This window comes from Hemicordylus capensis, chromosome 1, assembly GCF_027244095.1.
Source record: "Hemicordylus capensis ecotype Gifberg chromosome 1, rHemCap1.1.pri, whole genome shotgun sequence".
Taxonomy (NCBI): Eukaryota; Metazoa; Chordata; class Lepidosauria; order Squamata; family Cordylidae; genus Hemicordylus; species Hemicordylus capensis.
Window position 1 is genome coordinate 392123460 of NC_069657.1, and position 26115 is coordinate 392149574.

The following is a 26115-nucleotide window of genomic DNA, read 5'->3' on the forward strand; positions in this document are numbered from 1 at the left end:
TGTGCAAATCGATTTGGGTACAAATTGATTTGTACCCAAATCTAACTGATTCGGGTGATTTGGAAACAGATCAAATTGTCCCTGTGGTCTATTGGCTAGATTCGGTTCCAAATTGAATCGCACCAGAGACTATTCGAATCAATTCGAGATTCAGATTCCTCCTATTAATTCCCCCCAATTCCCAGCTTTCATTTAAAAAAAAGCTAATCTCTAGCCCTTGTAGAAGTGGAGTTATAGAGCAAAATGTGTGGTCACTATTTTTCAAGAGTTTGGATTCTTTGGTGTATAATAACTTTCCCTCAATGAATCCCTATGAGGATTCATCACACGCCTTCATTTCTTCTGTTCATTTTGACTGTCTTTGAACCCCTCCCCCCCGCTAGGCAGTGGGGTACTACTCAGTTTATGTTCTAGGATTTTTTTCAAGTGTTTAGACTCTTTGGTGTCTAATAACCTTTCCTCATAATGAATCCCTATGAGGATTCATTACACACCAGAGTCTAAACACCTCAAACATTCCTAAAATATAAATTGATTATCCAGTGGTTTGCGGGTTGGGGGGTAGTTGGCACATGGGATGCCACTAATTCCCCACCCTCAAAGCAGTAGTGTCAAAATGAACAGAAGAAAGTGTGTAATGAAGACACCAAAGAATCGAAACACTTCAAAAGTTCCTAAAAAATAAACTGAGTACCCAAGTGGGGCGGGGGGGGGGCGCTGCTGTGTAGTTGACACATGGCAGTTGACAGTTGGCACTGTCCAATGACAGTCAAAATGAACAGAAGAATCCCTCATAGTGATGCATTATGAGGAAAAGTTATTAGACGCCAAAGAATCCAAGCACTTGAAAAATAGTGACCACAAATTTTGCTCCAAAACTCCACTTCTACAAGCACTAGAGCTTAGCTTTAAAAAAGAAAGAAAGAAATTAAAGCTGGGGATCCATGTTAGGGTTACGATAGGGTGACTTGAATCTCCATTATTTCCTATGGCGGAAATATACAAAAGCAGTAAAACCAGGGGGTGGAGACGGATCATACCTTTAACTTCAAATGTGAATTCATATATTGACACTATTTCATATCAGACAGTGGGGTGCTCGGCAAATTATGAGGGTGAGATGCAGGTTGCACAGCCCCGCCTGCAGCCACCTTTTAAACCAGCGTCCAGACGGGAAGGATTAAAATCTCTCAGGCATAAATGAAGAGTCTAGAATTCCTCCACTTCCGGACAAGAGTCAAGAGACAGTTTCCATTCACTGCCGATTAGGAGAGAAAGTAAAGAAGACCCAGCTCTGGGTCGCCACCGCCTCTTCTCTTCCTTTCCTTTCCTGGACTGGACGCCCCACCCTCTGCCCCGGCAAACCGGGAGCGCGCTGCGAAGCGCTGGGGCGGGAGCGAGAAAGCGGTCGGGCGAGCACGCGCAGGCCCGCTCGGCGTCGCCTATCGGTGTCGGCCATGGCGGCGGCGGCGGCGGCCTCGGCCTCGCAACGGGACCTTGCTGGAGACTGGCAGGACTTCTCGGGCTTCCAGCCTTCGTCGGCGGAAAGCAGCTGCCCCGAGTCCTCGCCTTCGCCGGCTTTGGAGGGGTCTTCTTGGGACGATGGAGGCGGAGACCTGGGGTCGAAGCTGCCGCTTTGCTTCCAGCCTCCTCAGCCTGCCCGAAATTGCGGGGACGGCGAAGCCCGTGTCCCGCCGCTGCCCCTCAGCGAGCAGAGCGCGCTGCACGAGGACGAGTGAGTGCCGCTTCGGCCGGGGAGGTGGGCAGGGTCGAGGGGAGACCTGTGGGGGGGGGGGGTGAGCTGAGCAGGCCCCCTTTCTTCTTGGCGCCCCCCCCCCGCGTTTCTGCGATGGGCTTTACTGCTGGGTAACGAGATGCCTGGCCCTGGGGAAACCTAATCTTGGATCTCGTGAGGCGTTTGGGGGCATTCGGGTGCTTTTCCAACCCCCCTTCCCCCCCTCATTCTTTTCCTTGTCAAAGTACTATTAAAAGCTTATTAAAAATGAGTGAGACTTGTGTAAGGCAGAACTGCAGCCTCGATATAGAAACGAGCTCCCTCTTTTCCTCCTCCTCCCCCCTCTCCCTCCCCTCACTTCTCTTTGCATTCCCCTGCACTGCCAATACTAACCACACAGCCCCAAAATCATTGGAGAAAACTTCCCACTGTGCCAGAAGAGTGATACGGGGGGGGGGGGTGTAGCTATAATTGAGCGGATGGGTTCAAAGAACCCCTGGGTTCCTAGTTCCAGAGGGCCCCCCACCCCGCTCCACCCTTCCCTATTTTCTCCATTATCTTCCTCACTCCAGGGGCCCTGGGGAGAGGGGAGAACACGGACCCCCTCTGCCCTAGCCATGCCCCTCGGTGATACCTTTTCCTGAGTAGCACTCAGGATACTTTTTCTTGAGTAGCACTCAGGAAAAACGGTCACCATGTCCTTAGTAAGCACAGTTTTTCCCATCCTTCTGCTGAGGCTTCAAAGTCTTTCACATCATTTGCCTCTCCGACTTGGACTTTACACTTCTGAGGCCAGGCTACCAACTGAGACATGCATACTCGATTCCTGTAGTAACTGGAACTGGGTCCCAGTTTATTTTACTGTGCTGACTTGCTGCTTTTGTGGAAGATGACCCAGCTGTTAGCAGAACTTCATTTATCTTAATTTTTAAACAGAGTCCCCTTCACTAAATCCCATTGAAGTTGAGTAAGCATGCTCAGAATTCCTTTACAGATGTCTGCTAGTAATGTTCATTACACTTGGGCTCTATAGAAAAATGTGGCCTGTTTTTATTTCCTATAGGGGGTTAGAAGTTCTATTTTGATCCCGTATAATTTGATATGTTCCATAAGATGAAGTGCTAAGTTTTATTGGTGTTTCTAAGTCCTGTGCCCTGTTTCTAAGTCCTTAAGCATGCTGGTCCGTTTGATTGATTTCAAAGATTCCTACCCCATCCCTCAGACTGCAGCTTCACAAGGCTGACAACAGAGAAAAGCAATAGTAGGAGTAGTAATTGGATGTAGTTTATGGATGCAGAACTGGTTATTTAAGTATATTTGAAATTATCTTAAAAATTGCTAATCTGACCCAGCAAGGGAGATCCACCCTTGGAAGCAAGCACATATCTTGCACACCTTTTGGTGCTGGGCCGTCAGTGTAGGACTAAGGGCTGGGGCAGAGTAAGACAAATTTATTCACCCGAGCTTTTAAACTAGAATTGTGGTTTTAAACTATGTTAATGTTCTGATTCTGTTTTAATTGGTTTTCTGTTTGTTGTAAACTGCTTAGAGACATGAGTTTGAAAGGTATACAGATATACTAAATAAATAAATATCTATATATTTAATTCTCTTACGGCCGATGGAGGAGAGAACTGCGTGGGGATCGTGGGGATGTTTGGCAAGCCCCGGCCCCGCTGCAGCCACGACCAATGAAAAGGTGGGGGCGGAGCTGGCTGGCAGGGAGGGAGGGAGCTGGGTGGCAGGCAAAGCCCTGCCGCCCGGAGGAGGCCACCAGCAGGCTTACGAGGAGGCGCGGTGGCGACAGGGGGAGAAACAGCCTGGCAGGGAGGGGAGAGAAGCGGCCTGGTGGGGAGGGGGTGAGAAGCCCCGCCGGCCTCAGGAGAAGCTGACCGGTGGGCAAAGCCCCACCAGTGTCAGGAGGGAGGCGGCAGCGGCGGGCCTGGGTTGAGGAGGTGGTTGTTGCTGGGCCAGCCAGTGACCCAAGAAGAGGGCACGGGTTGAGGAGACAGCTGTTGCCAGCTCGGCCGGCAGCCCGAGGAGAAGTGGCTGCTGCCAGGCCGGCCGGCGGGCTGAGGGGAGCCACGGCTGGCGGGCCAAGGATGATGGACGAGTTGTGGGGGGCGGAGCGCGGGCGAGAGGGTTGTGGGGGGTGGAGCACGCGTGGGCGAGAGGGTTGTGGGTGGCGGAGGGCGGGCGAGAGGGTTGTGGGGGGGAGACAGACAGAGAGAGCAAGTTGGGGGGGATGCCACAGGCGGGTTCAGCTAGTAAATATGATATCTGAGAACACATAGTCGATGTGGATGCCCAGCTCAGAACTCATCTGGGCCCCATTGAACTGGCTGGATGCATCTTTTGTTGTGAGTGGAGATGTGTATTACCATCTGGGCCACTACTTATTGCATGTAACTAGTATTAATGGCACAGTGGGGAAATGATTGGATTAGTAAGCCAGAGGTTGCAGTTTCGAATCCCGGCCTGTATGTTTCCCAGACTATGGGAAATACCTATATCAGGCAGCAATGATATAGGGAGATGCTGAAAGGCATCATCTCATACTGCGCGGGAGATGGCAATGGTAAACTCCTCCTGTATTATACAAAAAAACCACCCCCACAGGCTCTTTTTTCACCTGGACTGACTCCGACTCAGTGGCACACTTTATATTTTAGAGCTGCATTGGGGTCCAGAGAGATTGATTCACCATATGCTTTATGGATGTAACTCAAAAGTTTGAATTGGGGGACCACTTTGGATTTGCCTGGTAAAGGCATTTTTAAACCAATTGTTCTTCAGTATAATTGTCAGATTTCATGACCTTTCATTTGAAAAGTAATTGACTGTTCTTGGTGATACTTACTACAAAGTAGAAGTAGAAATATTTCTGTATTAAATTGACCATAAAAATGCTTGTAACTAACATAATAAAAGGGTATGTGGTGGGTGGCTTTCTCTCTTTCTTGAACAGTACTTATTGTTTGTTTGTTTGTTTGAAGGCTGACATTTTGTTTCGTTTCTTTTTGTTCTTCAGGATTTGGAATGCTCTGACTGATAATTACGGTAATGTAATGCCAGTTGACTGGAAGTCTTCCCATACTAGAACACTACACTTGCCAACGCTGAATCTTTCTGAAAAGGGAGTAAGTATTGGCTTGCAAAACTTTCTGAAGAGCTTTCTCCTGACTACTTTGGCCTATGGCACAAAGAAACAGAATATTGCATCATTTGTCGTTGAAATGATTCTACAGTATCTGGGGCTTTTTAGTTAGGAAAAGAAGCGACTATGGGGAGACATGATACAGGTGTATAAAATTATGCATGGAGTAGAGCAGTGTTCCCTCTGACATAAAATCCCAGATGTTTTTGACTACAACTCCCAGCATCCTCAGCCAAAGCCTACTGCAGCTAGGGATACTGGGAGCTGTAGTCAACAACATCTGGGATTCCCTCTTACAGGGAACACTGGAGTAGAGAGAGAGAAATTTCTCTCTCACACAACACTAGAACCAGGGGTCATCCCATGAAATTTGTATCCTACATTTTTCCAGTGGACCATAAGCACGAGACTCAATTATATTGCGTCCGTTGGCTCCTCAGTGCCATGAAGAACATTTGTTAAGGTGCCTGCTTGCACGTTTAACAGTAGTTTGCTTTAAAACGACTTTCTCTTTTCCTTTTTGTCAATGTGGTTGTTACAGGTCAATGACAATTTGAACCTTGACTTATCAGATGATGAGGAGTTGAGAGAGCAGCTGGACATGCATTCTATCATAGTTTCCTGCATCAATGAAGAACCGCTCTTCACAGCTGAACAGGTACAGTAAGGAAAGAAAACGCTGCAGTTCCTAAATTGCATCTTCGCATTAAGCCTTTCACCTTTCTAGCAGCTTGGAAACAAACTATTATAGGAACAGAGGGCTACAACACAGATTTTAAATGGAAAAGCAAATCCTCTTATCTTATTTGTGATATTGCACTGAGGCATCAAAAGATTTATAACATGTTCCAGATTTTGCCGGAATTGGAATAAGAATGTCAAAAGATGATTGATGTTAAAATAAAATCAATATGGCAAGAGATAATTTGGCAGTAAATGTTGATGGAATTTGGTTTGACAATAGAAGAGTAGGACAGTCTTTGTTTTGTGGAGCTATAACTTGATGTCCTGAATCTGGTTTCATCAATGGGACTTGAAAATATTTTTATAGATTAAATGACTGTGGCCTTTTTGCCAACCTCTACATAAATAATTGCCTTTATTGTGGCAGGTAACCTGAATCCAGGTTGCTTTGTGTCCAGTGCCCAGGCTGCCTTATCCATCCCTATTGCGGTTTTTCTCATCCCCTAGCACTTCAGATTAGCAGGAGTGAATGTTTCTCCTTGGTAACAATCTCAAGCAGAGGCAACCTGGAGCCCTGATACCACAAATGTCTGGTACTTCGGCTGAGATGGTAGCAGCTAATTTTTTTGGAATATCTACCTTTGAAAGATCATGCTTCTGTTTTAGATCTCTTACAGCCATATAATTCTAGGATTCTTGTTAATTGTTTCAGTGTTTTTTGTCATCATCAAGAATTGTGTCTTGAAATAAGAAAGTCCTTTCATGAAATAAGAATGTCCTTTCTGTTAATTGCATGCTGCTCTAATAAGCAAGATTACCTCTTCCTCTTTTTAGATGTTGGGAATTACAAAACTGTGGACAAAACTGCATATGGGGTTACCTGGGTCTTCATGAACATAGGATGTAATGAAAGTTATCCAGAGCTGATGTGTGATATAACTGTTTTGGGCTGTGCTTTTCTCTGACCATTCAGTTTGAGAGACTGAAGCTGCAGTTTCAGCAATGGCAGAGAAAAGTGTCTTAGCACTCAAAGCAATCCATCCACTAGGGATGTGCACGGAAGCAGGCGGGGGTGGTTCGATGGCGCCAGGGATGCTGGGGGAGGGTGCACTTACCCTTCCCTCTGCTCTTCCCCCACTGGCACTCCTTTATTCCGAAGTTAATCAGGGTGGCAGAGTACCACCCTGCCGCCCTGTTGTCCAGATACAACCGAAAGTATCTGATGCACCAGCGTGCGCCAGCACATGCGCATACACGTTGGGTGCCACCCTGATTAACTTCAGAATAAAGGAGTGCCGGAGGGGGAAGAGCGGAGGGAAGTGCACCCTCCTCTGCTCTTAAAGCAGCTCCCCCGGCACCATCGAACCGGCAGAACCAGCCGCCTTTCGATCTGGTTCCGTGCACATCCCTACCATCCACCATAGCTGAGCATAGGAGTCCTATACACTTCATGGACTTTGGCTCACAGCCTGAAAGCCCCATCTTAATTAAAATTATACAGTACCAAGACCTAAAATGCTCCTTGCGCTTCTAGGAGACCCAGTATCCCTTATGCAGATAAACTCATTAGGTTTAATGGAACTTGACAAAAATCTATCTATCTATTTACTTATTTATTTATTTGAAATTTTATTGTATACCGCATCCTCCCACAGACTCTAGGCAGTGAACAATAACAATATTTTTTTAAAAAAATCAAAGGGCAAAAGCCTGGAGAAAAAGGTAGGTTAGTAGTGAAAATATCACAATCTGTTAGTTAGAAACAAATATTTTAATACATGAATGAATGGAGATTGAGTTGTATATAAGCAAATATATCAGTTAGACGTTACTTTGTAGTTACTCAACAGGAAGAGCTGGCTTAAAAAAAACCAAATGTTATGCAATCTAGGAAAATAGAATATATATATTGTGGTAGCATACAATCTTAAATATAGCAGTATAATATCAAACATAAATATTAGTGTCTGTTTTGGGCACCTATTGGGATAAAGACTCTGTTCAACTGAATGTTATACAAAAATGCTTACAAGGGTGTATGGACATGCTTCTGGGGTGATTATGGGTTATCTTAATATGCCTGAAAACTCTGATTCGGGGGAAAACCCAAGACTAGAAAACTGCTGTTCATGGTAAAAGATTAAATTAAGATGGTAAAATGGTTGATTGTAAACTGTATTGAAGCTTCCTACAGATAGATCTAATAGTGGGCTTGTTTAAGAAGAAATAGCAGTGGAATGCATATGTACATCTAATAGTGAATACCTGTGAGGATGGCTTTTGAAATAATTAGGGAACTGGACTGGGAAACACAGAAAAATTCAATAAATTAAAATGCATAGTTTTATTAACCCCCGCTCTAGTGGGGGTTTTACAAATCCAATGGGGGTTCCCTGCGTAGGCTCTTATGTTCTTATCATTGGCTCCTAGTTGGAGGGCTAAAGGCCACCTCCAGCCTCAAAGGCAGGATGCCTCTGAGTACCAGTTGCAGGGGAGAGGGCATGCCCTCAACTCCTGCCGGTGGCTTCCAGCAGCATCTGGTGGGCCACTGTGCGAAACAGGATGCTGGACTAGATGGGCCTTGGGCCTGATCCAGCAGGGCTGTTCTTATGTTCTTACACACACTAATGAAAAACCTACTTCATGTACACAAAATTATTGTGGTGTTTAAACTGTTGTAACTCTTCAAAAATGTGAGTCTCTTTTGAGGACAGAACAATGAGCTACATATTAAACAAATCCAAATCAGTATTCTTAAACGCTGTGCAGCACATCAGTGCCTCAAATTAGAAAATGCATGATTGCAATGCCCAAACATAATTTCTGTTAAATTTTTGTCTGCCTGATTTGTATTTATAGTTAGACATGTTAGTTTTTTATTGCAGTCGTAGGCCAAACAGAAACAAAAGTGACAATAACACAACCATTCAGAATTACAGTAAATAGAATAAATATAACGATACATATATAGATAAAACTAAAATTACCATAAAATCAAACCTATAAAAGACCATGGCAGGATGTCTGTCTCATCGCCCCATAAATAGATTTGGCTACGACTTTGGTGACTTCATCGTTAGTATCAGCCAAGCAGTAGTTAAGATAGAAGGAATCATGCCTACCAGGGAATTGCTCTAGTAATGAATACAGTAATTCACTCCTAGAATCACGATAAAGGGAGCAGTATAGAAGAGTATGAGTGACTGTTTCCAGGCTACCCTCCCTGCAAAGGCTGACCTAAATTTAGCAAAATGAAGATTAGTTAGATATCTAGCAGCCTGGTTCCCAGCTGGAAGAGGAATCTCAAGATATAAAGAGGATATAGTTAGACATGGCATGTATGTGTATTAAATGTACATTAGAAAGGGTGCTTAGACACTGCTCCCTTTTACTGAGATCTAGTGTCAGTTCTTGTATACACGCTGGAGACCAGGGACGTATTTCACTTACTCATATCAGTACTGACTCCCACTGTTCCTGGGATGTCAGTGTTCCTGGTTATTATGGTAGCGGTTGCTTCCAACTGGATGCCACACCCTGTTGCTTCCTCTTGCCTATGCAGAGGAAATGCCAACAGGAACGAAGGAACTCTGGAATTTACAGATCGTGGGAGATAATGTCATAGGGATGCCAGTTCAGACATATGGAACCATGGTTAAATCCTGATGAGAAGATTTACAGCAGTTTGTGAAGTTAGCTTCCATGTAGAGCCAACTGCAGCAATATGTCTATGAGACTACTAACGGTGGGTATTAGAAGCTTCCTGTCTATGCCAGGAGTATGTTTTTATTGCAACATATTTTGTATTTGAGAGCAGAAAATAGAAAGTTATTTCTATATTTTGCAGAGCAGCCCATGTGATGTTTGTCTTTCATCGTTCATAACTCTGTGTGTGTGTGACTTTATTTTAAAAGGTGATTGAAGAAATAGAAGAAATGATGCAAGAATCTCCAGATCCAGATGATGATGAAACACCAACCCAGGCAGACCGTTTGTCCTTGCTGTCCCAAGAAATTCAGACGCTTAAGAGAACTAGTACAAACCACAATTATGAAGAGAGTAAGGGACTCATTTTGAATTGGCGGGGTAGGGGTGGCAGTTTAATTTTTTTAGTGGGTTTCCAGTAATGAACATTAACAAATAATCATTTTGACATTCATTAATATATATCAATCTGAACTGTACGATACATGGCATGTTTGTACGATGTATGGCATGGTTGGAACTTGGGAGATGGGTTTGACCTGCCTGTTCTGGATGGGGTCACACTTCCCCAGAAGGAACAGGTATACAGTCTGGGTGTGCTTCTGGATCCAAGCCTCTCCCTGGTGTCCCAGGTTGAGGTGGTGGCCAGAGGTGCTTTCTATCAGCTTCGGCTGATAGACCAGCTGTGTCCCTTTCTCAAGATAAACGACCTAAGAACCATGCTACATCTGCTGGTAATCTCCAGATTTGACTACTGCAGCACACTATGTGGGGCTGCCTTTGTACGTAGTCTAGAAACTGCAGTTGGTACAGAATATGGTAGCCAGTTTGGACTCTGGATTATCTCAAAGAGACCATATTACTCCAGTATTGAAAGAGCTATACTGACTCCCAATAAGTTTCTGTGCAAAAAGCCAGGTGCTGGTTATAACCTATAAAGTCCTAAACAGCTTAGGCCTTGGGTATTTAAGAGAACATCTTCTTTGCCATGAACCACACCGCTCATTGAGATAATCAGGTGAGGCTCATCTGCAGTTGCCAACAGCTTGTCTGGTGGCTACTCAGGGATAGGCCTTCTCCATTGCTGTTCCGAGGTTTTGGAATGCACTCCCTGCTGAAATAAAACCCTCCCCATCTTGGACAACATTTTAAAAAGCAGTCAAGACACATTTATTCACCCAGGCCTTTTAATTTGATATGGTTTTTATAGTTTTTAACATTGTTTTAAATTTTAAATTATTGTAATGTTTTAACCTTTTTATTTAGTTGTAATTTGTATTTTATTGTAAACCACCTAGAGATGTACGTTGTGGGCCATATACAAATATGTCAAATAAATAAATGTTTTGAAAAACTCAGCAGTCCACCTGTGCAGCATGACCATTTGCATAGTGTGTGACCATGCAAATGGCCTCCATGTATGTGCAGAGGCCAGTCAATGTTGGAGCTGCACTGCACAGAGGAGTGCTGGGGGCCTTCTAGGACCAGCGGTACAGCTGCCCCTGGACAGGTAAGGCTCTTTAGAAGCCTTTTAAGGATCCCCCCACCCCTCTGCTTGTAAAGGGGAATCCTCCCCGGATGTGCTAAGGTATGGATCTGGCCCTTTCACTGGGTATAAAATCTTATAAGGAGTTTGTTTAAAGCAAATACCAGTATTGTGACATGTAGAAGTTTGCCTCTTTTGTACTGGAAAGAAAAGTAGAAGGCTGTCATAAAATACTAATGAATTATGTCTATATCGAATGAAGAACCCTTCATGATTAGCTAGGTGTTCTTCAATAATGATTAGTGTTTGTGTTAAGAAAATAATGTAAGATACTTTGGCAATTAGTTGTATTGAAACGGATGGAAACATGGTTTTTCCTCTTGCTATTTTCTGTTACCAAACGATCTGGGCTGTGATCCGTTGAATCCATTGGAATGAGTTCTGCGCCTGTGCGGAAGCCTCTCGATGACGACTTCTACAGCTCCTTTTTGGCACCTGCACCCCGCCCCATGTGACCACATGGCTATTTAAGGCGGGAGGAAGCGCAGGCACCTCAGTTTCTTTGTGACCGCTGTGGAGATCGGTTCACTCAGTTTCTGCAGCTCCTTCGCTCTGGTTCCTTAATCTTTGGTAAAAGTTCTACTATTTCTGTTTGTATTCTCTGGCTTCTGACTTTGGATTGGCTTTCGGGAAGATTTCTTTGCTTTACGATTCTGTTTTGCCACCTGATCGGACTGTTTTTCTGGTTATAGACCCTGGACTGCTTAGTGTTTTATCCTCTATTCTAAAGAGTGTTTGTTTTGACGAACTGATTGAACTGATACCTGCCTTTGATCTCGGATTGCCTAACGATTACGTCTTTTGTGAGTACTGTCTTTTGGTTATGGATACCTCGAAGGGAAAAAAGACTTTCAAACGCTGTGAGAAAGGCAAGGCAAAATTGCCCTCAGAGTATGCGCATAATTTATGTTTGCTCTGTTTGGGTGAAGCTCATGTAACCTCGTCATGTAAAATTTTCCAATCGTTTTCTAAACAAACACAGAGAAATAGAGAGCTTCATTTGAGGGCTGCGATCTACAATGATGTTCTGACGGTGCCTTCTTCTGCAACAAAAAAGTCTTCAGGAGCATGGCTCGGGCGTCCTGGCTTCCGCCCAGTCTAAAACCCCGTTGCCCTCAAAAGCCCCCAAATCATCGAAGAGATCGAGTAAAAAAATGGCTGTGGCTACTGAACCCGTCGCAAAAACACGGAAGCTGTTGACATCTAGCTCAACTCTGTTGCTGAAGTCCGCTCAGGAGGTGGTCTTTGTGACAATATCAAAGCCGTCAGCATCGACAGCAGCTCAGCAAACTGGACCCTCAACATCGACCACCTCGTCAGCATCGACGGCAGCTCAACAAGCTGCGCTATCAACACCGAAGCCGAGCTCGACACCAAGAGAGACCTCAAAATCAAGTGGTTCCAACGTCGCGTCGACATCGATCTCAACGTCAGTGAAGGCACCGACATCGACTCAACCTCCACATGCTTCTTCGGTCCTGACATCGACAGTTGAAGGAGTGCCTTCTACTCCGATACCAACACTACCGATACCGAGTCTGCGGGATTTACAGCCAGCATCGACCCCAATATGGTCCCCTTTGACATCAGGGAACGGAGCACAGCCTTCGACGTTGAACACACCAACAAATATTACTGCTGTTACACCTCAATTCCGAGCTCCCCTGACGTTTACAGTGGAAGAGGCCGACCTTTCAGATACGGATGAGACAGCTTTGGATCTGGGGACAACACAGTCTCTTCTTACAATGTTGGACTCTGCAGCTAACACTCTGTCTACATTCCAAGACTTTCTGCGTTTGGAGGAAGACGCTCCGCATTCCAGCCCACAATTACTGACCACTGCACAACTGTCCACCACAGTGCCATGGCACACATGCAGGTTCAGTCACAAAGTATCCCCATCTAATGAGACTGCATTACCGGGCACGTCTTCGCCAGGAATGGCCTATGACTACGATGAGGACCAAGTTTGGCAACAAGCCACGTCTTCGGCTGCTGTTCCTAGAGCTACCACGGCTCTGCCACTTTGTCCACTTTCGGGGGGGAGAGCCCCCCTTACGTCAAAACCGGTGCTTTCCAACACTTACACGCAGACTTTACTACCTACGTCTACAAGATCGACACAAACCATACAGCAGGTCGCTGCAGTAGCGATCCAAACAGAGGACCCACCTTTGCCTACACCCCGCGTATAGAATCACCAGGCGGTGGTCTTTCACACCACTCTCCCTCTGAGATTGCGTCAGATGACAGCCACCATCGCTCTTCTGATTTTGAGTCTGATATGGAAACTGTGGAAGCTGACCCCTCACCCGATGTGGCTACACCTGCCCACGTCTCACCGACGGAAGAATTAAAGGTATACCACTCTCGTAAAACAGATGGCTACCAACTTGGGATTAGATTTGTCATCACAAGTCAAGACCATTGATGACCCAGCCTACAATTTCATGGCCCAGTCCTAGTCAGCACAACCAGTGGCTCTACCTCTGCTGCCCATCATCTCAAATGCAGCTCAGTGCACTTGGCAGGTTCCACACACATCCACACCAACGTCCAAAAGGTTAGAGGGTCTTTACAGGGTACAAGAACAGGATAATACCTACTTATTCAAACACCCTGTCCCAAACTCGTTGGTTATTGACTGTGCAACCATATCCAGGTCAGGCCGATGACACACCACCTCGGTAGACAAAGAGAGCAGAAAATCAGACGTTATGGGGAGTAAATTATACTCCACCTTTGTCTCTCGGTCAAAGTGGCTAATTACTCGGCCTGCATGGCTAAATACAGCTACTGCATTTGGGGAAATCTAGAAAAGGACATTGATACATTGTCTCCTGAAGAGCTCAAAGTTCGGTTCCATAAAATGTTACAGAAAGCGGGGGACCTCACGTGTCAACAATCGAACACTGCGAAACACTAGAGTCAGAATCTAGATCTATCACTACTGCGATTACCCTCCGTCGTCATGCTTGGTTATGGTCCGCAGCCCTGCAAAGGTAAGATAAGAGAGAAGGTTTACCATTCAATGGTAAGGGCCTTTTCTCAGAGGAGACAGATTCAACAATGGAAAAAATGATGAAATCAAAATTCATGGCCAAAACATTCACTTCTTCGTCAGCATCAACTTCGTATCCTAATAAACAAAGATCTTACTACCGTCCCCGTGCGTCCTACAGACCACAGGAACGCCAGGACCTCCGTAAGAGTTACCAACTTTTCAGTAAACGCCCTGGACAACAGAAGGGTAGATATACCCCTACACAACGTGGGAAACAGGCAGAGGGCAACAAACAGTGAACCTGAGATACTGAGCAGCCCATTTCACCATCCATCTCTGTTGCTCCATAAACCTTCTTCTTCCTCCCAGAACATCAAGGAGGTCGACCACCCAGCCTTCACCATCAACCGGTTAGTTCTACTAGCCAACAACAACATCAGATTGGCAAGTCATGCACAAGCATGGCGCCACATAACATCAGACCAGTGGGTCTTAAAGATTGTCACATCAGGCTATGCGATAGAGTTCAAGAAATGCCTGCTATTCAGGGGCCTTTGCTTTACGAGAGCAACACCTGCTTTACTACAAGAAGTGAAGGAACTCCTGCACAAGAAAGCAATAGCCCCGGTGCGATGGGCAGGTCGATGGGAGAGGTTTTACTCCTGTTACTTCCAAATCCTGAAAAGAGATGGCGGGATGCGACCGATCATGGACCTCAAGCATCTCAACAAGTTTGTTCGGGTGAAAAGGTATTGGATGACGATGTTACAGGACATCTAGCCGCTGCTACATCGGGAGCGGTGGCTTGTGACATTAGACTTAAAGGATGCCTACTTTCATAGAGGGATTTGTCCATCCCACCAAAAGTACCTGAAGTTCACGGTAGGAACGTCGAGATATCAATATCAGGTCCTCCTGTTCGGTCTCTGCACTGCCCCGTGTGTTATTTACCAAGTGCATGACGGTGGTAGTGGCTCACTTAAGGACAAAAGGCTTGAAACTGTTTCCCTTTGTGGACGACTGGCTGCTGACATCCAAAGACAAAAAAAGAGTTACTTTTGCAGATTCAGTACATGCTGGACCACATACTGTGGGCCACCTCCAGCCTCAAAGGCAGGATGCCTCTGAGAACCAGTTGCAGAGGAGTAATGGCAGGAGAGAGGGCACGCCCTCAACTCCTGTCTGTGGCTTCCAGCGGCATCTGGTGGGCCACTGTGCGAAACAGGATGCTGGACTAGATGGGCCTTGGGCCTGATCAGGCAGGGCTGTTCTTATGTTCTCCGGGACCTAGGAATACAAATCAACTGGAAGAAGTCTCACCTGATTCCAGTATCCACTATATCTTACACTGGCACAATACTGGATACCAATGCGGGGAGAGCGTTTTTGCCAGAGGAACGCTTCCAGACCATAGCACTAATGGTTCAGGAGTTTCAACACAATCTTTTACAGACAGCACATCAAATACAATGTTTGCTGGGCCTGATGGCCTCCTGCAAGTCAACTGTGCACTACACCCGGTTGAAAATGCGAAAGTTTCAGCTGTGGTTCCTGTCTTCTTTTTACCTAAACAGAGATAGCCCAACAAAGCAATTACGTCTGCCTCAACCAATCCTACGATCCCTCTCTTGGTGGACACGACGGCTCAACTTGTTCAGAGGAATACTTTTTCAGGCACAGGCCCCGTCAGTGTGGGTCATGACGGATGCTTCGCTCCAAGGTTGGGGTGGTCATTGCAATGCCACAGTGGCAAAAGGCCTCTGGACCCGCACCCAACGCCAGCTCCACATAAACTTCCTGGAACTATTGGTCGTTTACCAGGCAATGAAAGCCTTCCTCCCGATGCTAAGAGGGAGGGTAGTACAACTACACTTGGACAACACTACTGCCATCGCCTACCTGAACAGACAGGGAGGAATGGTCTCCAGGTTGCTGTGTGCCCTGAGCATTCAGATCTGGCATTGGTGTCTCAAGAACAACATCATCCCAATAGCCATCCACATCAAGGGCACAGACAACATACTGGCGGATGGCCTCAGTCGTTCATTCTCGATGGAAACCCGACACGAGTGGGAACTGAACGGCGCATACCTGCACAAGATAGTCCTACTCTGGGGTCACCCGGAGGTTGACTTGCTACAGCACAAAACAAAATGAAGGCTGTTCTGCTCAAGAGCAGGCCACGACCCCCTGTCTTTGGGAGATGCTTTCCAGATGGACTGGTCAGAACAGTGGAATTACGTGTTCCCCCCTTTGCCTCTTGTGAGCAGAGTTGTGGCGCGTCTACTGGCAGGCCATGTGAAGTGCATCCTGATCACGCCTTGGTGGCCCCGCCAAGCATGGTTTCCACATTTACTCAGACGAGCTTCGAACACTCATCAGAGGCTTCCGAACCGTCTAGACCTCCTGATTCAGGAAGACGGGTGCCTTCTGCATCCGGAAGTGCTCACCCTGCAACTAACAGCGTGGAAGATTGACTGCTGAAACGAATCATGCTAAATCAGCGTAAGCCATCTACAAGAAGAAACTATGCTAGCAAATGGAAGAGATTTGCTGTCTATGCTCCTCGCCATGTGTTCCGCCCAAAGGAGGCCTCCGTCTGTGAGATCCTGCTTTATTTGACCTCTCTAAAATTGGCAAAGCTTTCAAATGTGTCAGTCAATGTTCACCTGGCTGCACTGTCATCTAGACACCCAGGGTGGGATGGAAAAACAGTGTTCTCCCATCCCTCATGCAAGAGCTTCCTGAAAGGCCTCACTAATCTGTATCCTCCCATCTGAAAACCACATGAACAGTGGAGCATCTCGCTGGTCCTCTCTGCCCTAACTGAACCGCCCTTCGAACCCATGCATTCTGCAATAGTGAAGCTGGCATCCCTGAAAACAGCATTTTTTGTGGCTATTTTTTGTGGCTATCACCACTGCTTGCAGGGTGAGTGAGCTTAAAGCCCTTCAAATGGATGTCCCATATGCCCGTTTCTACCTGGATAAAGTTCTCCTCCGGCCGGATATCACCTTTTAACCTAAAATTGTGACTGACTTCCACATCAGTCAGGATGTGGTGCTACCCACCTTCTTTAAGTTGCTGGCCATTCTGTTAGAAAAGGCCCTGCATTCCCTGGATGTACGCAGAGCACTTCTCTATTACCTTTCCAGAACTAAGCCTTTCAGATCGTCAAAGAGACTGTTCATCACCTATAAGGGAGCGAACAAAGGACAGGCATTGTCTAGGCAAAGACTTTGGCACTGGCTTGTCGAAGCCATCCGTCTAGTATACTCTCTACAGAAAGTTCAACCCGCAAAGACCATCAAGGCACATTCCACGAGAGCTTATGGTGCTTCAGCTGCTCACCTGTCTGGCATATCTTTTCAAGACATCTGCAAGGCCGCAACATGGTCTTCTGAGCAACCATTTGTAAAGCACTACGCTATAGACTTACGCTCTGCTGCGGAGGCAAATTTTGGGAGAGGTGTCCTCAAAAGGGTGTTGCAATAACTTTACTGCTCCCTCCTCCTTATGGAGCTAACTAAACACCCATCACTGTGGTCACAAATAATTTAAAAGCCCATAGAGACTCAGTGCCTTGAGCTTTAGAATTGTGGGGGGAAATGTAAGCAGTTCAGGATTGCTTCATAAGAAGGTCTTGTTTTTTTAACTATACAGATAATGAGCCAGTTCAGACAATAATCTATCCTCTAGTTAAAACAAATCAAGTTCAGATTGTAGTTTGATCTCTTTAATTGTTAACCAGCTAGCATTAAAACAAATTATGCTATCCTGATTTCACTCAAAAAGAGAAATGGTGTTTTAGTCAAATGTTCTCTCGCATGAAGAGGAGACAGAAGGTCAGTGCTTAAGCCTGTGATTCATTCTCATAGCACTGAAGCATAATTTAGTATTATGTCTGAATTGGGCCAGTGTCAGCCTGGGGAAGCAAGCAACATACATTATCATGTATTAGGTGCTGGGCCTATTACAATCACTTATTTACAACAGAGTTACGGGCCCAGCATGCTGGGCCCATAACCCTGATGTAAGGAAGGGATTTCAGTGATCCCAATTATACAGAGCAAGTATGTGACAAGAACCAAGCCCATTAAGAGAATCTTGAGACAGACATCTAAGGTGTGAATATTTGTAAAGATTTATTAAGGAAATTACATACTTGGATAGAAAAGCCTGTGTCTCTGAGCTCTATGTCTTCATAGTGCAGGAGCAAAACAAGGAAGGAGGAAGGTAAAATACAACAAGCAGCAGTGTTCTCTCTAACAGGGATTCCCAGATGTTGTTGACTACAACTCTCAGAATCACCAGCCAAAGGCCACTGCAGCAGGGGATGCTGGGAGTTGTAGTGAACAATATCTGGGAATCCCTGTTAAAGGGAACAGTGACAAGCAGGTAGGAAGAGGAGGGGGAGACCTGAAAGTATCAATCTACCAATCAGAAGCCAGAGCAGAGAGAGTCAACAAGAGCGGGGGAAACAAAAAGGAAGACCATCTCTGTTCCTAATGCTCCTAGTGGTCAATAAGATAGGAGGTGCAAAGAATCGATGCTCCTGGAGCTGTACCTCCAACATTAGGTATGTAACAGAGGAGTTTGTACCATAAGTACCTAGAGTAGCATCTGGTGCTCAGATGTATTTGGAATGTATTTGTTAGTAATTCCAACATTGCTATTCTGATCAGACTGTTCTGATATGCATTATTTTACATAAAGTCATTTCTTCCATTTTTGAAAACAGGAGTGAAAAAACTGTCTGTGACTGAATTAAATGATCTGTTAGAAGAGATTGAAACAGCCATCAAGGACTATTCTGAAGAACTTGTACAGCAGTTGGCATTACGAGATGAGCTAGAATTTGAGAAAGAAGTGAAGAACAGTTTCATTTCTGTCCTTATTGAAGTACAAAACAAGCAACGGGAACAAAAGGAAATGGCAAAGAAAAAAAAGAAGCTGAAAAATGGCAGTCCTCAGAATGGCAAGCAAGAAAGAGGCCAAATGCCAGGAACAGTAAGACCCTTATCTTTGCTTCTGTCTGTGTAGAAGTGCCTTTTAGAACCTTAACTCTAGATGATGTCTTGCTCTGTTTTTCTTACCCACAAGGTAGTTTTAATAATCCTAAATAACATTAAATATAATTCACCCAAGGTGTCAGTTTTGTTAGTAATTTCTTAGATTCTCCATATTTCCAGATTTATATTTATACTATGTCCTGTTTCTCTGAATAGTGCTGTTGTACTGGTGCCTCTTTTCTGATCTGCTGTGGCTGTCTGTTAAACATCAAAAGATTTTGAAGCAGATATGATATCTACAGATGGACCTTGCTATACGCAGTCCCAGTTCCACTTATCTGTGGTCAGACAATTGACACCTGACCTCAGTGTACACTGGGTGGCAGGGAGTTAATTTCCGTGTATATGCAGTTTTAGGGTGGCTGAAAATAACCTCCAAGGTCACTTCCAGTGACCATTTTGAGGAAAAGAGCCATTTTGTGGCGCGTGTGTTAAAAAAAAATAAATTCCATGATTTTTCATGGGAGAATGGTACAGTTGGCACTTCTGAGGGCTGGACTGCTGAAGACCCACGGAGCATGGTAGGGCACTTTCCCCCATATTTAGGACTGTTTTCCACCATTTTCTGCCATATTTTGAGCCTCCAGGAACCTACCCCCCTACCCCCACCTCCAAGTCTCGATGCCTCATTATCTGTTATCCACTGTTGTAGCAGAGAATTGAACCTTGCTGATAACCTCACCTACTTTGTTCTACTTGGCCCATTCATATTTTACTTATACAGGCAACTGTTGAGAAATAAAGTACAGTGGCACAGCTGTGGAAATTCAGAAGTTAATTAGTAGGGGTGAGTCCGAACCGGTCCGGCGGCCATTCTAAGGAATGGCCGAACTGCCGGACTGGTTCGGCCCTTGCTGGTCCGGGTCCGGGTGGGGGGTATAACTTTAAGGGCGGGAGGGCTTTCTTACCCCTCCCGCCTCTTCGCCCCCTCCAGCGCCTGTATTTAACTGAATAATGGGGCGCTGGAAACCAGCCGCCCCCCCCCCCCAGCAGATTTACATTCAAAGGTACCCATACCCCTGCTGCCGCCGCCTGCCCGCCTGCCAGCCAGCCAGCCAGCCCTCCCTCCCAGCTGCCCACCCACCCGAGTCCTTACCCAATGGTTTAGGAGAAAACGAGAGGAGCTACCGAACAGAGCTCCTCTCGTTAGGAAGGCCTCCAGCAGACTGAAGGTGCTTTGCGCGCGCGCACATGCGCGCGCCGCAAAGGACCCCAATCGCTGGAGGCCCGGTCTACCCGCTGGGAAAAGGCCGGGTAGACCGGGCCTCCGATCGCCAGAGGCCCGGTCTACCCGGCCTTTTCCCAGCGGGTAGACTGGGCCTCCGGCGATCGGTGTCCTTTGCGGCGTGCGCATGCGCGCGCGCGCAAAGCGCCTTCAGTCTGCTGGAGGCCTTCCTAACGAGAGGAGCTCTGTTCGGTAGCTCCTCTCGTTTTCTCCTGAACCATTGGGTAAGGACTCGGGCGGGTGGGCAGCTGGGAGGGAGGGCTGGCGGGCGGGCGGCGGTGGCGGCAGGGGTATGGGTACCTTTGAATGTAAATCTGCTGGGGGGGGGCGGCTGGTTTCCAGCGCCCCGTTATTCAGTTAAATACGGGCGCTGGAGGGCGTGAAGAGGCGGGAGGGGTAAGAAAGCCCTCCCGCCCTAAAAGAAAGGGCCCCCCTTTGGTGCCGGTCCGGACTGGTCCGGACCGTGCACATCTCTATTAATTAGCTAAAAGCATCAAGTGGAATAACAAAAACCTACTTAAATATATTGGAAGCAGAAAACCTGCCAGGGAAGAGGTTGGACTGTTAAATGATGGTGTGAGGGATTATTAAAGAAGATATGGAGACTGCAGAGAAGTTAAACAAGTTCTTTACACCTGTCTTCACGGCAGAGAATACTGAGTGCTCGAACCAAGCTTCACAGGGATAGAGGCTAATGAACTGAGTCAGATAGACGTGGTGAGAGATGACATTATAAACTGTCTAGAAAAAAAAAAAAAATCAGGGCTGGATGGCATCCATTCAAGTCCTTAAAGAACTCGAATGTGAAATTTCTGATCTCCTTGCAAAAATATATAACTTATCCCTAGAATTGGGCTCTGTGCCAGAGGACTGGAAAGTAGCCAATATAACACCAGTGTTCAAAAAGGGATCCAGGGGGGATCCGGGACATTACAGGCCAGTTAGCTTAACATCTGTTCCAGGCAAATTGATGGAAAGCATTCTCAAGGATAAAATTGTTAAGCATATAGAAGAGCAGGCCCTGCTGAAGGAGAACCAGCATGGCTTCTGCAAAGGAAAATTGTGCCTCACTAACCTATTTATTTATTTACTATTTATTACATTTATAGATGGCCCCATCAAAAGACTCTGGGTGGTGCACAAGTTTAAAACACCATTTAAAACACATTGCTTAAAACAATATAAAAACAATTTTAAAACAATTCAAACCCATTTAAAACCAATTAAAATACTTAAAAACAATTTAAAAACTTTGGAAGGCCAGACCAAACAAGTAAGTTTTTAGGGCTCTCTTAAAGGCCAACAGCAAACCTAAACTGCGGATATCTGCTGGGAGTGCATTCCATACACCAGGAGCAGCTACAAAAGAAGGCCTGGTTCCAAGTCTCCACCAGACGTACCGGTGGTAAATGGAGATGGACCTCTGCACTGAGAGATCCAAAAGAACCAGCAGAGTTACACTCCCTCTGTCAGTTCTCCGGTAAAGGTCATCCATCAGGCCTACCAAGGCTGTCTCAATCCCATAGCCTGCTCTAAAGCCAGGTTGAAATTGGTCTAGATAATCGGTTTCCTCCCAAACTGCCTGGAGCTGGTTAGCCACCACTCTCTCAATCACTTTACCCAACCATGGGAGATTGGAGACCAGCCTATAACTATCCATCACTAGGGAAGGCTTCTTAAGAAGTAGTCTAATCATTGTCTTCTTCAAACAAGGAGGCATCCTACCCTCCCTCAGTGATGAGTTAATGATATTAACTAGGCAATCTCCAACAATTTCCCTGCTAGATAGAAGCAGCCAAGTCGGGCAACGATCCAGAGAACAAGTGGTAGGCCTCACTGCCACAAGCAACTTGTCCACATCCTCAAGCATCACAGATTGAAACTGATCCAATCTAATAGTGCAACAGGGATTGCTGGACACTACCTTAATGGACTCTGCAAAAACAGGAGAGTCCAAATTGCCCGAATAGAAGAGATTTTGTCCGCAAAGAACCCATTAAAAGCATCACAGACGAACAAAGTCTCTGGGGACTGTTTTGAACTGGAAGGAGCCTGAATCATACTCCTCACAACCCAGGACAGCTCTGGTGAATGTGAACCTACAGAAGCAATGCATGCATACCAGAATTGTATGTTTGTCGCATACACCGCCTCCGAATAAACCTTCAAATGGGCTCTATGCTATGTCCTGTCAATTTCGAGCCGAGTTCTCCTCTACTTGCACTCTACTCCTCTGTATACCAAGGGGCGACTTTTAAAGCAGGTTGGAAGGGATGCTTAGGAGCGATCATGTCTACTGCCCTGGTGAATTCCCTATTCCAGATTCCCACCAGAGCATCAGTAGCATCAACATTGAAACCTTCCAAGGCCTTTTGGAATCCTACTGGGTCCAGCAGCCATCTCGGGTAGACCATCTTAATAGGTCCTCTTCCCCTGCAGGGCTGGGTTGTGGCTGTGAAACCAACCTTTACCAGGTAGTGGTCCGTCCATGACAATGGGGAAACCACAGAATCCCCCTCCCACGAAACATCCTCCTGATCCAAACAAAAGACCAAATTGAGTGTGTGGCTGGCGACATGAGTTGGTCCTGAAACTAGTTAGGATAGGCGCATAGTTCCCATGGCCACTATGAACTCCTGAGCCTCACCAGAAAAGTCAGTCTCGCAATGGATATTGAAGTCTCCCAGCACTAAGAGTCTGGGTGACTCCAACACCAGCTCTATCAGCTCAGTCAGGGAGTTAGTTGGGCAGTGGGGTGGACAGTATACCAACAGAATCCCAATTCTATCCCTAGTTTCCAGCCTCAAAAATGCACACTCCATATAAGCCAACTGTCGCACAAGGGCCGTGGTAAGGGAAATTGTATTCTTATTGACCACAGCCACTACACACATACATACACATGCCCACTTCCCCTAATCTGCTCCACAACAGAGTAGCCTGGTAGGAGAAGTTGGGCCCAAACTGGGCCACTAACCTCCTCCATCCAGGTTTCGGTTATACAAGCCAGGTTGGCGCCCTCATCCATGATCAAGTTATGGATGATTTTGGTCTTTTTCTAATCTGATCTGGCATTGCAGAGGAGCAAGGCAATGCCCTGTGGGTAGTTGGAACTGCTCCCCGAGGCCAGAGAGCTGACAGGGCAGCCAGAAGTGGAAACAGTTACTAAATTACTGGTTGCCCTTCCCCTGTAATGGCCAGTTGCTCTGCTAACACCAGTTCTTCTATTCCCAACCACAACAGTAATAGCTGCCCCAGAGCTGCTGGGTATACTCCCTGCATCACCCTACCTGAGAAAACAAAAAAAATTACAACAAAAGGCCTGGCACAACCCAATAAAAAGAGGACTAACAAACTTCAACCTTTTGGAGTTCTTTAAGAATGTCAGAAGGTGTATGCATAAAGGTGATACAGTTGACATAGTATATCTGGACTTTCAAAAAGCTTTCAACAACGTTCCTCATCAAAGACTCTTGAGAAGTGGGATAAGGGGACAGGTTCATGTGTGTGTTGGTAACTGGTTGAAGTACAGGAAACCAAGGATAGAAATCAATGGATAATGTTCTAAATGGAGGGAATTAAGAAGTGGGGTCACCCAGGGATCTGTGCTGGGACTTGTGCTCTTTAATAAATGGTATAGAAGTTAGGGTAAGCAGCGAGGTGGCCATGACACCAAACTATTTATGGTAGTGAAATTCAAAACAGATTGTGAGGAGTTCAACAATGGCAAATGCTGTTCAATATTAGCAAGTGTAAAGTGATTATTATTATTATTTATTCAATTTCTATACCGCCCTTCCAAAAATGGCTCAAGGCAGTTTACACAGAAAAATAATAAATAGATAAGATGGATCCCTGTCCCCAAAGGGCTCACAATCTAAAATAAGCATGACAGACACCAGCAACTGTCACTGGAGGTAAAGTGCTGTGGGTGGATATGTTCTTTAAAAAAATTATTTAACGTATTTTTATACCACCCAAAACTTACATCTCTGAGTGGTATACAACAAAATAAAAACAGAAAAAGTAAAACATTAGTTAAAACTAAAACAAAATGTTTAAAACATTACAACAATTTAGAACGTTTAAAACAGTATTTTAAAATGGCATGAAAACCATTATAACAATATTAATTAAAAGCCTGGGTGAACAGATGCATCTTTAAAGACTTTTAAAAAGCTGTCAGAAATGGAGAGGCTCTTATTTTACTAGGGAGAGCATTCCAAAGTCTTGGGGCAGCAGCAGAGAAGGCCCGTCCCTGTGTAGCTGCCAGATGAGCCGGTGGCAACTGCAGATAGACCTCTCCTGATTATCTCAATGGGCAGTGGGGATCATGACGAAGTAGACGTTCTCTTAAATACCCAGGGCCCAAGCTGTTTAGGGCCTTATAGGTTATAACCAACACCTTGTATTTAGCCCGGAAACATATCAGCAGCCAGTGTTGTTCCTTCAGTATGGGAGTAATATGGTCTCTCTGAGATGACCCAGAGACCAACCTGGCTGCCGCATTCTGGACCAACTGTAGTTTCTGGACTACATACAAGGGCAGCCCCACATAGAGCGCATTGTAGTAATCCATTCTGGAGGTTACCAGCAGATGTACCACTGTTTTGAGGTCGTTCATCTCAAGAAACGGACGCAGCTGGCATATCAGCCGAAGCTGCTGGAAGGCACTTCTGGCCATTGCCTCAACCTGGGACACCAGGGAAAGGCTTGGATCCAGAAGCACACCCAGACTGTATACCTGTTCCTTCTGGGGAAGTGTGACCCCATCCACAACAGGCAGGTCAAAATTGTCTCTCGAGTTTCGACCCCGCACAATGAGTACCTCCATCTTATCTGGATTCAGTCTCAGTTTGTTATCCCACATCTAGCCCATCACCGACTCCAGACAGGCATTAAGGGAGGTTATGCCCTCTCCTGATGATGCTGACATGGAGAAATAGATTTGGGTGTCAGCAGCGTACTGATAGCACCCTGCACCAAATCTCCTGATGATCTCTCCCAGCAGTTTCATGTAGATGTTAAACAACATCTGATACAATATGGAGCACACCATACAAAAGTTTAGATTTTGAAGAAGCGCAATTTCCAAGGGACACCATCTGGAATCTGCCCAAGAGGTAGGAGCGGAACCACTGCAAAGCAGCGCCTCCCACTCCCCTCAGACGCTCCAGAAGGATACTATGGTCGATAGTATCGAAAACTGCCGAGAGGTCCAAAAGGACCAACAGAGTCACACATCCTCTGTCAATTCCCAATTGGAGATCATCCATCAGGCCAACCAAGGCAGTCTCCACCCCATAGAAAGACCGAAAGCCAATTTGAAATGGGTCAAGATAATCAGTTTCCTCCAAGACTGGAGCTGGGAGGCCACCACCCTCTCAATTACCTTGCCCAGCCATGGAAGATTGGAGACAGGCCTGTAGTTGCTCAACTCTGAGGGATCCAAGGTAGGCTTCTTCAGAAGCAGTCTAATAATTGCCTCCTTAAGACAAGGAGGCATCCTACTTTTCCTCAGAGACACATTTATAATCTCTCTCAGGCCTTCTAGAACAAACCCCATGCCAGATAGTATAAGCCATGTCGGGCAAGGGTCAAGAGAACAGGTGGTAGGCCGCACTGTTCCAATCAGCTTGTTCACATCCTCAGGAGTCACAAACTGGAACTGATCCAACCCAACCACACAAGAGGAGTCGCTGGACACCTCCACGTCAGACACTGAAGTAGTTGTGGAGATGGAGTCTAAGTTGGCCTGAATACGAGAGATTTTTTCCACAAAGAATTCATTAAACACATCACAGTGGGTAATCGGTGGTTCCAAATTCTGATTCAAGGGAGGAGGGGCACATACTAGCCCTCTCACAACCCTGAACAACTCTGCTGGACGTGAACTTGCGGATGCATTACGGGCATAAAAGAATCGCTTCTTTGCTGCATGTATTGCCTGAGCATAGATCTTCAAATGAGCTCTATGTTGCAAT

The 26115-nt window shown here is 45.9% G+C and overlaps 1 protein-coding gene across 2 annotated transcripts in view; it reads left to right on the plus strand.

Annotated features, from left to right (window-relative positions):
- Positions 1 to 1307: 1307 nt before the first annotated feature.
- FEZ2 (fasciculation and elongation protein zeta 2) overlaps positions 1308 to 26115 on the plus strand; it is a 73372-nt gene continuing 48564 nt past the window's right edge. For both annotated transcript variants that reach the window (XM_053303083.1, XM_053303093.1), the window contains exons 1-5: positions 1308 to 1735; positions 4767 to 4875; positions 5434 to 5550; positions 9491 to 9635; positions 18576 to 18844. In XM_053303083.1, coding sequence (XP_053159058.1) covers positions 1458 to 1735; positions 4767 to 4875; positions 5434 to 5550; positions 9491 to 9635; positions 18576 to 18844 — 918 coding nt within the window. In that variant the 5' untranslated portion in view covers positions 1308 to 1457. The remainder of the gene's footprint in view (positions 1736 to 4766; positions 4876 to 5433; positions 5551 to 9490; positions 9636 to 18575; positions 18845 to 26115) is intronic.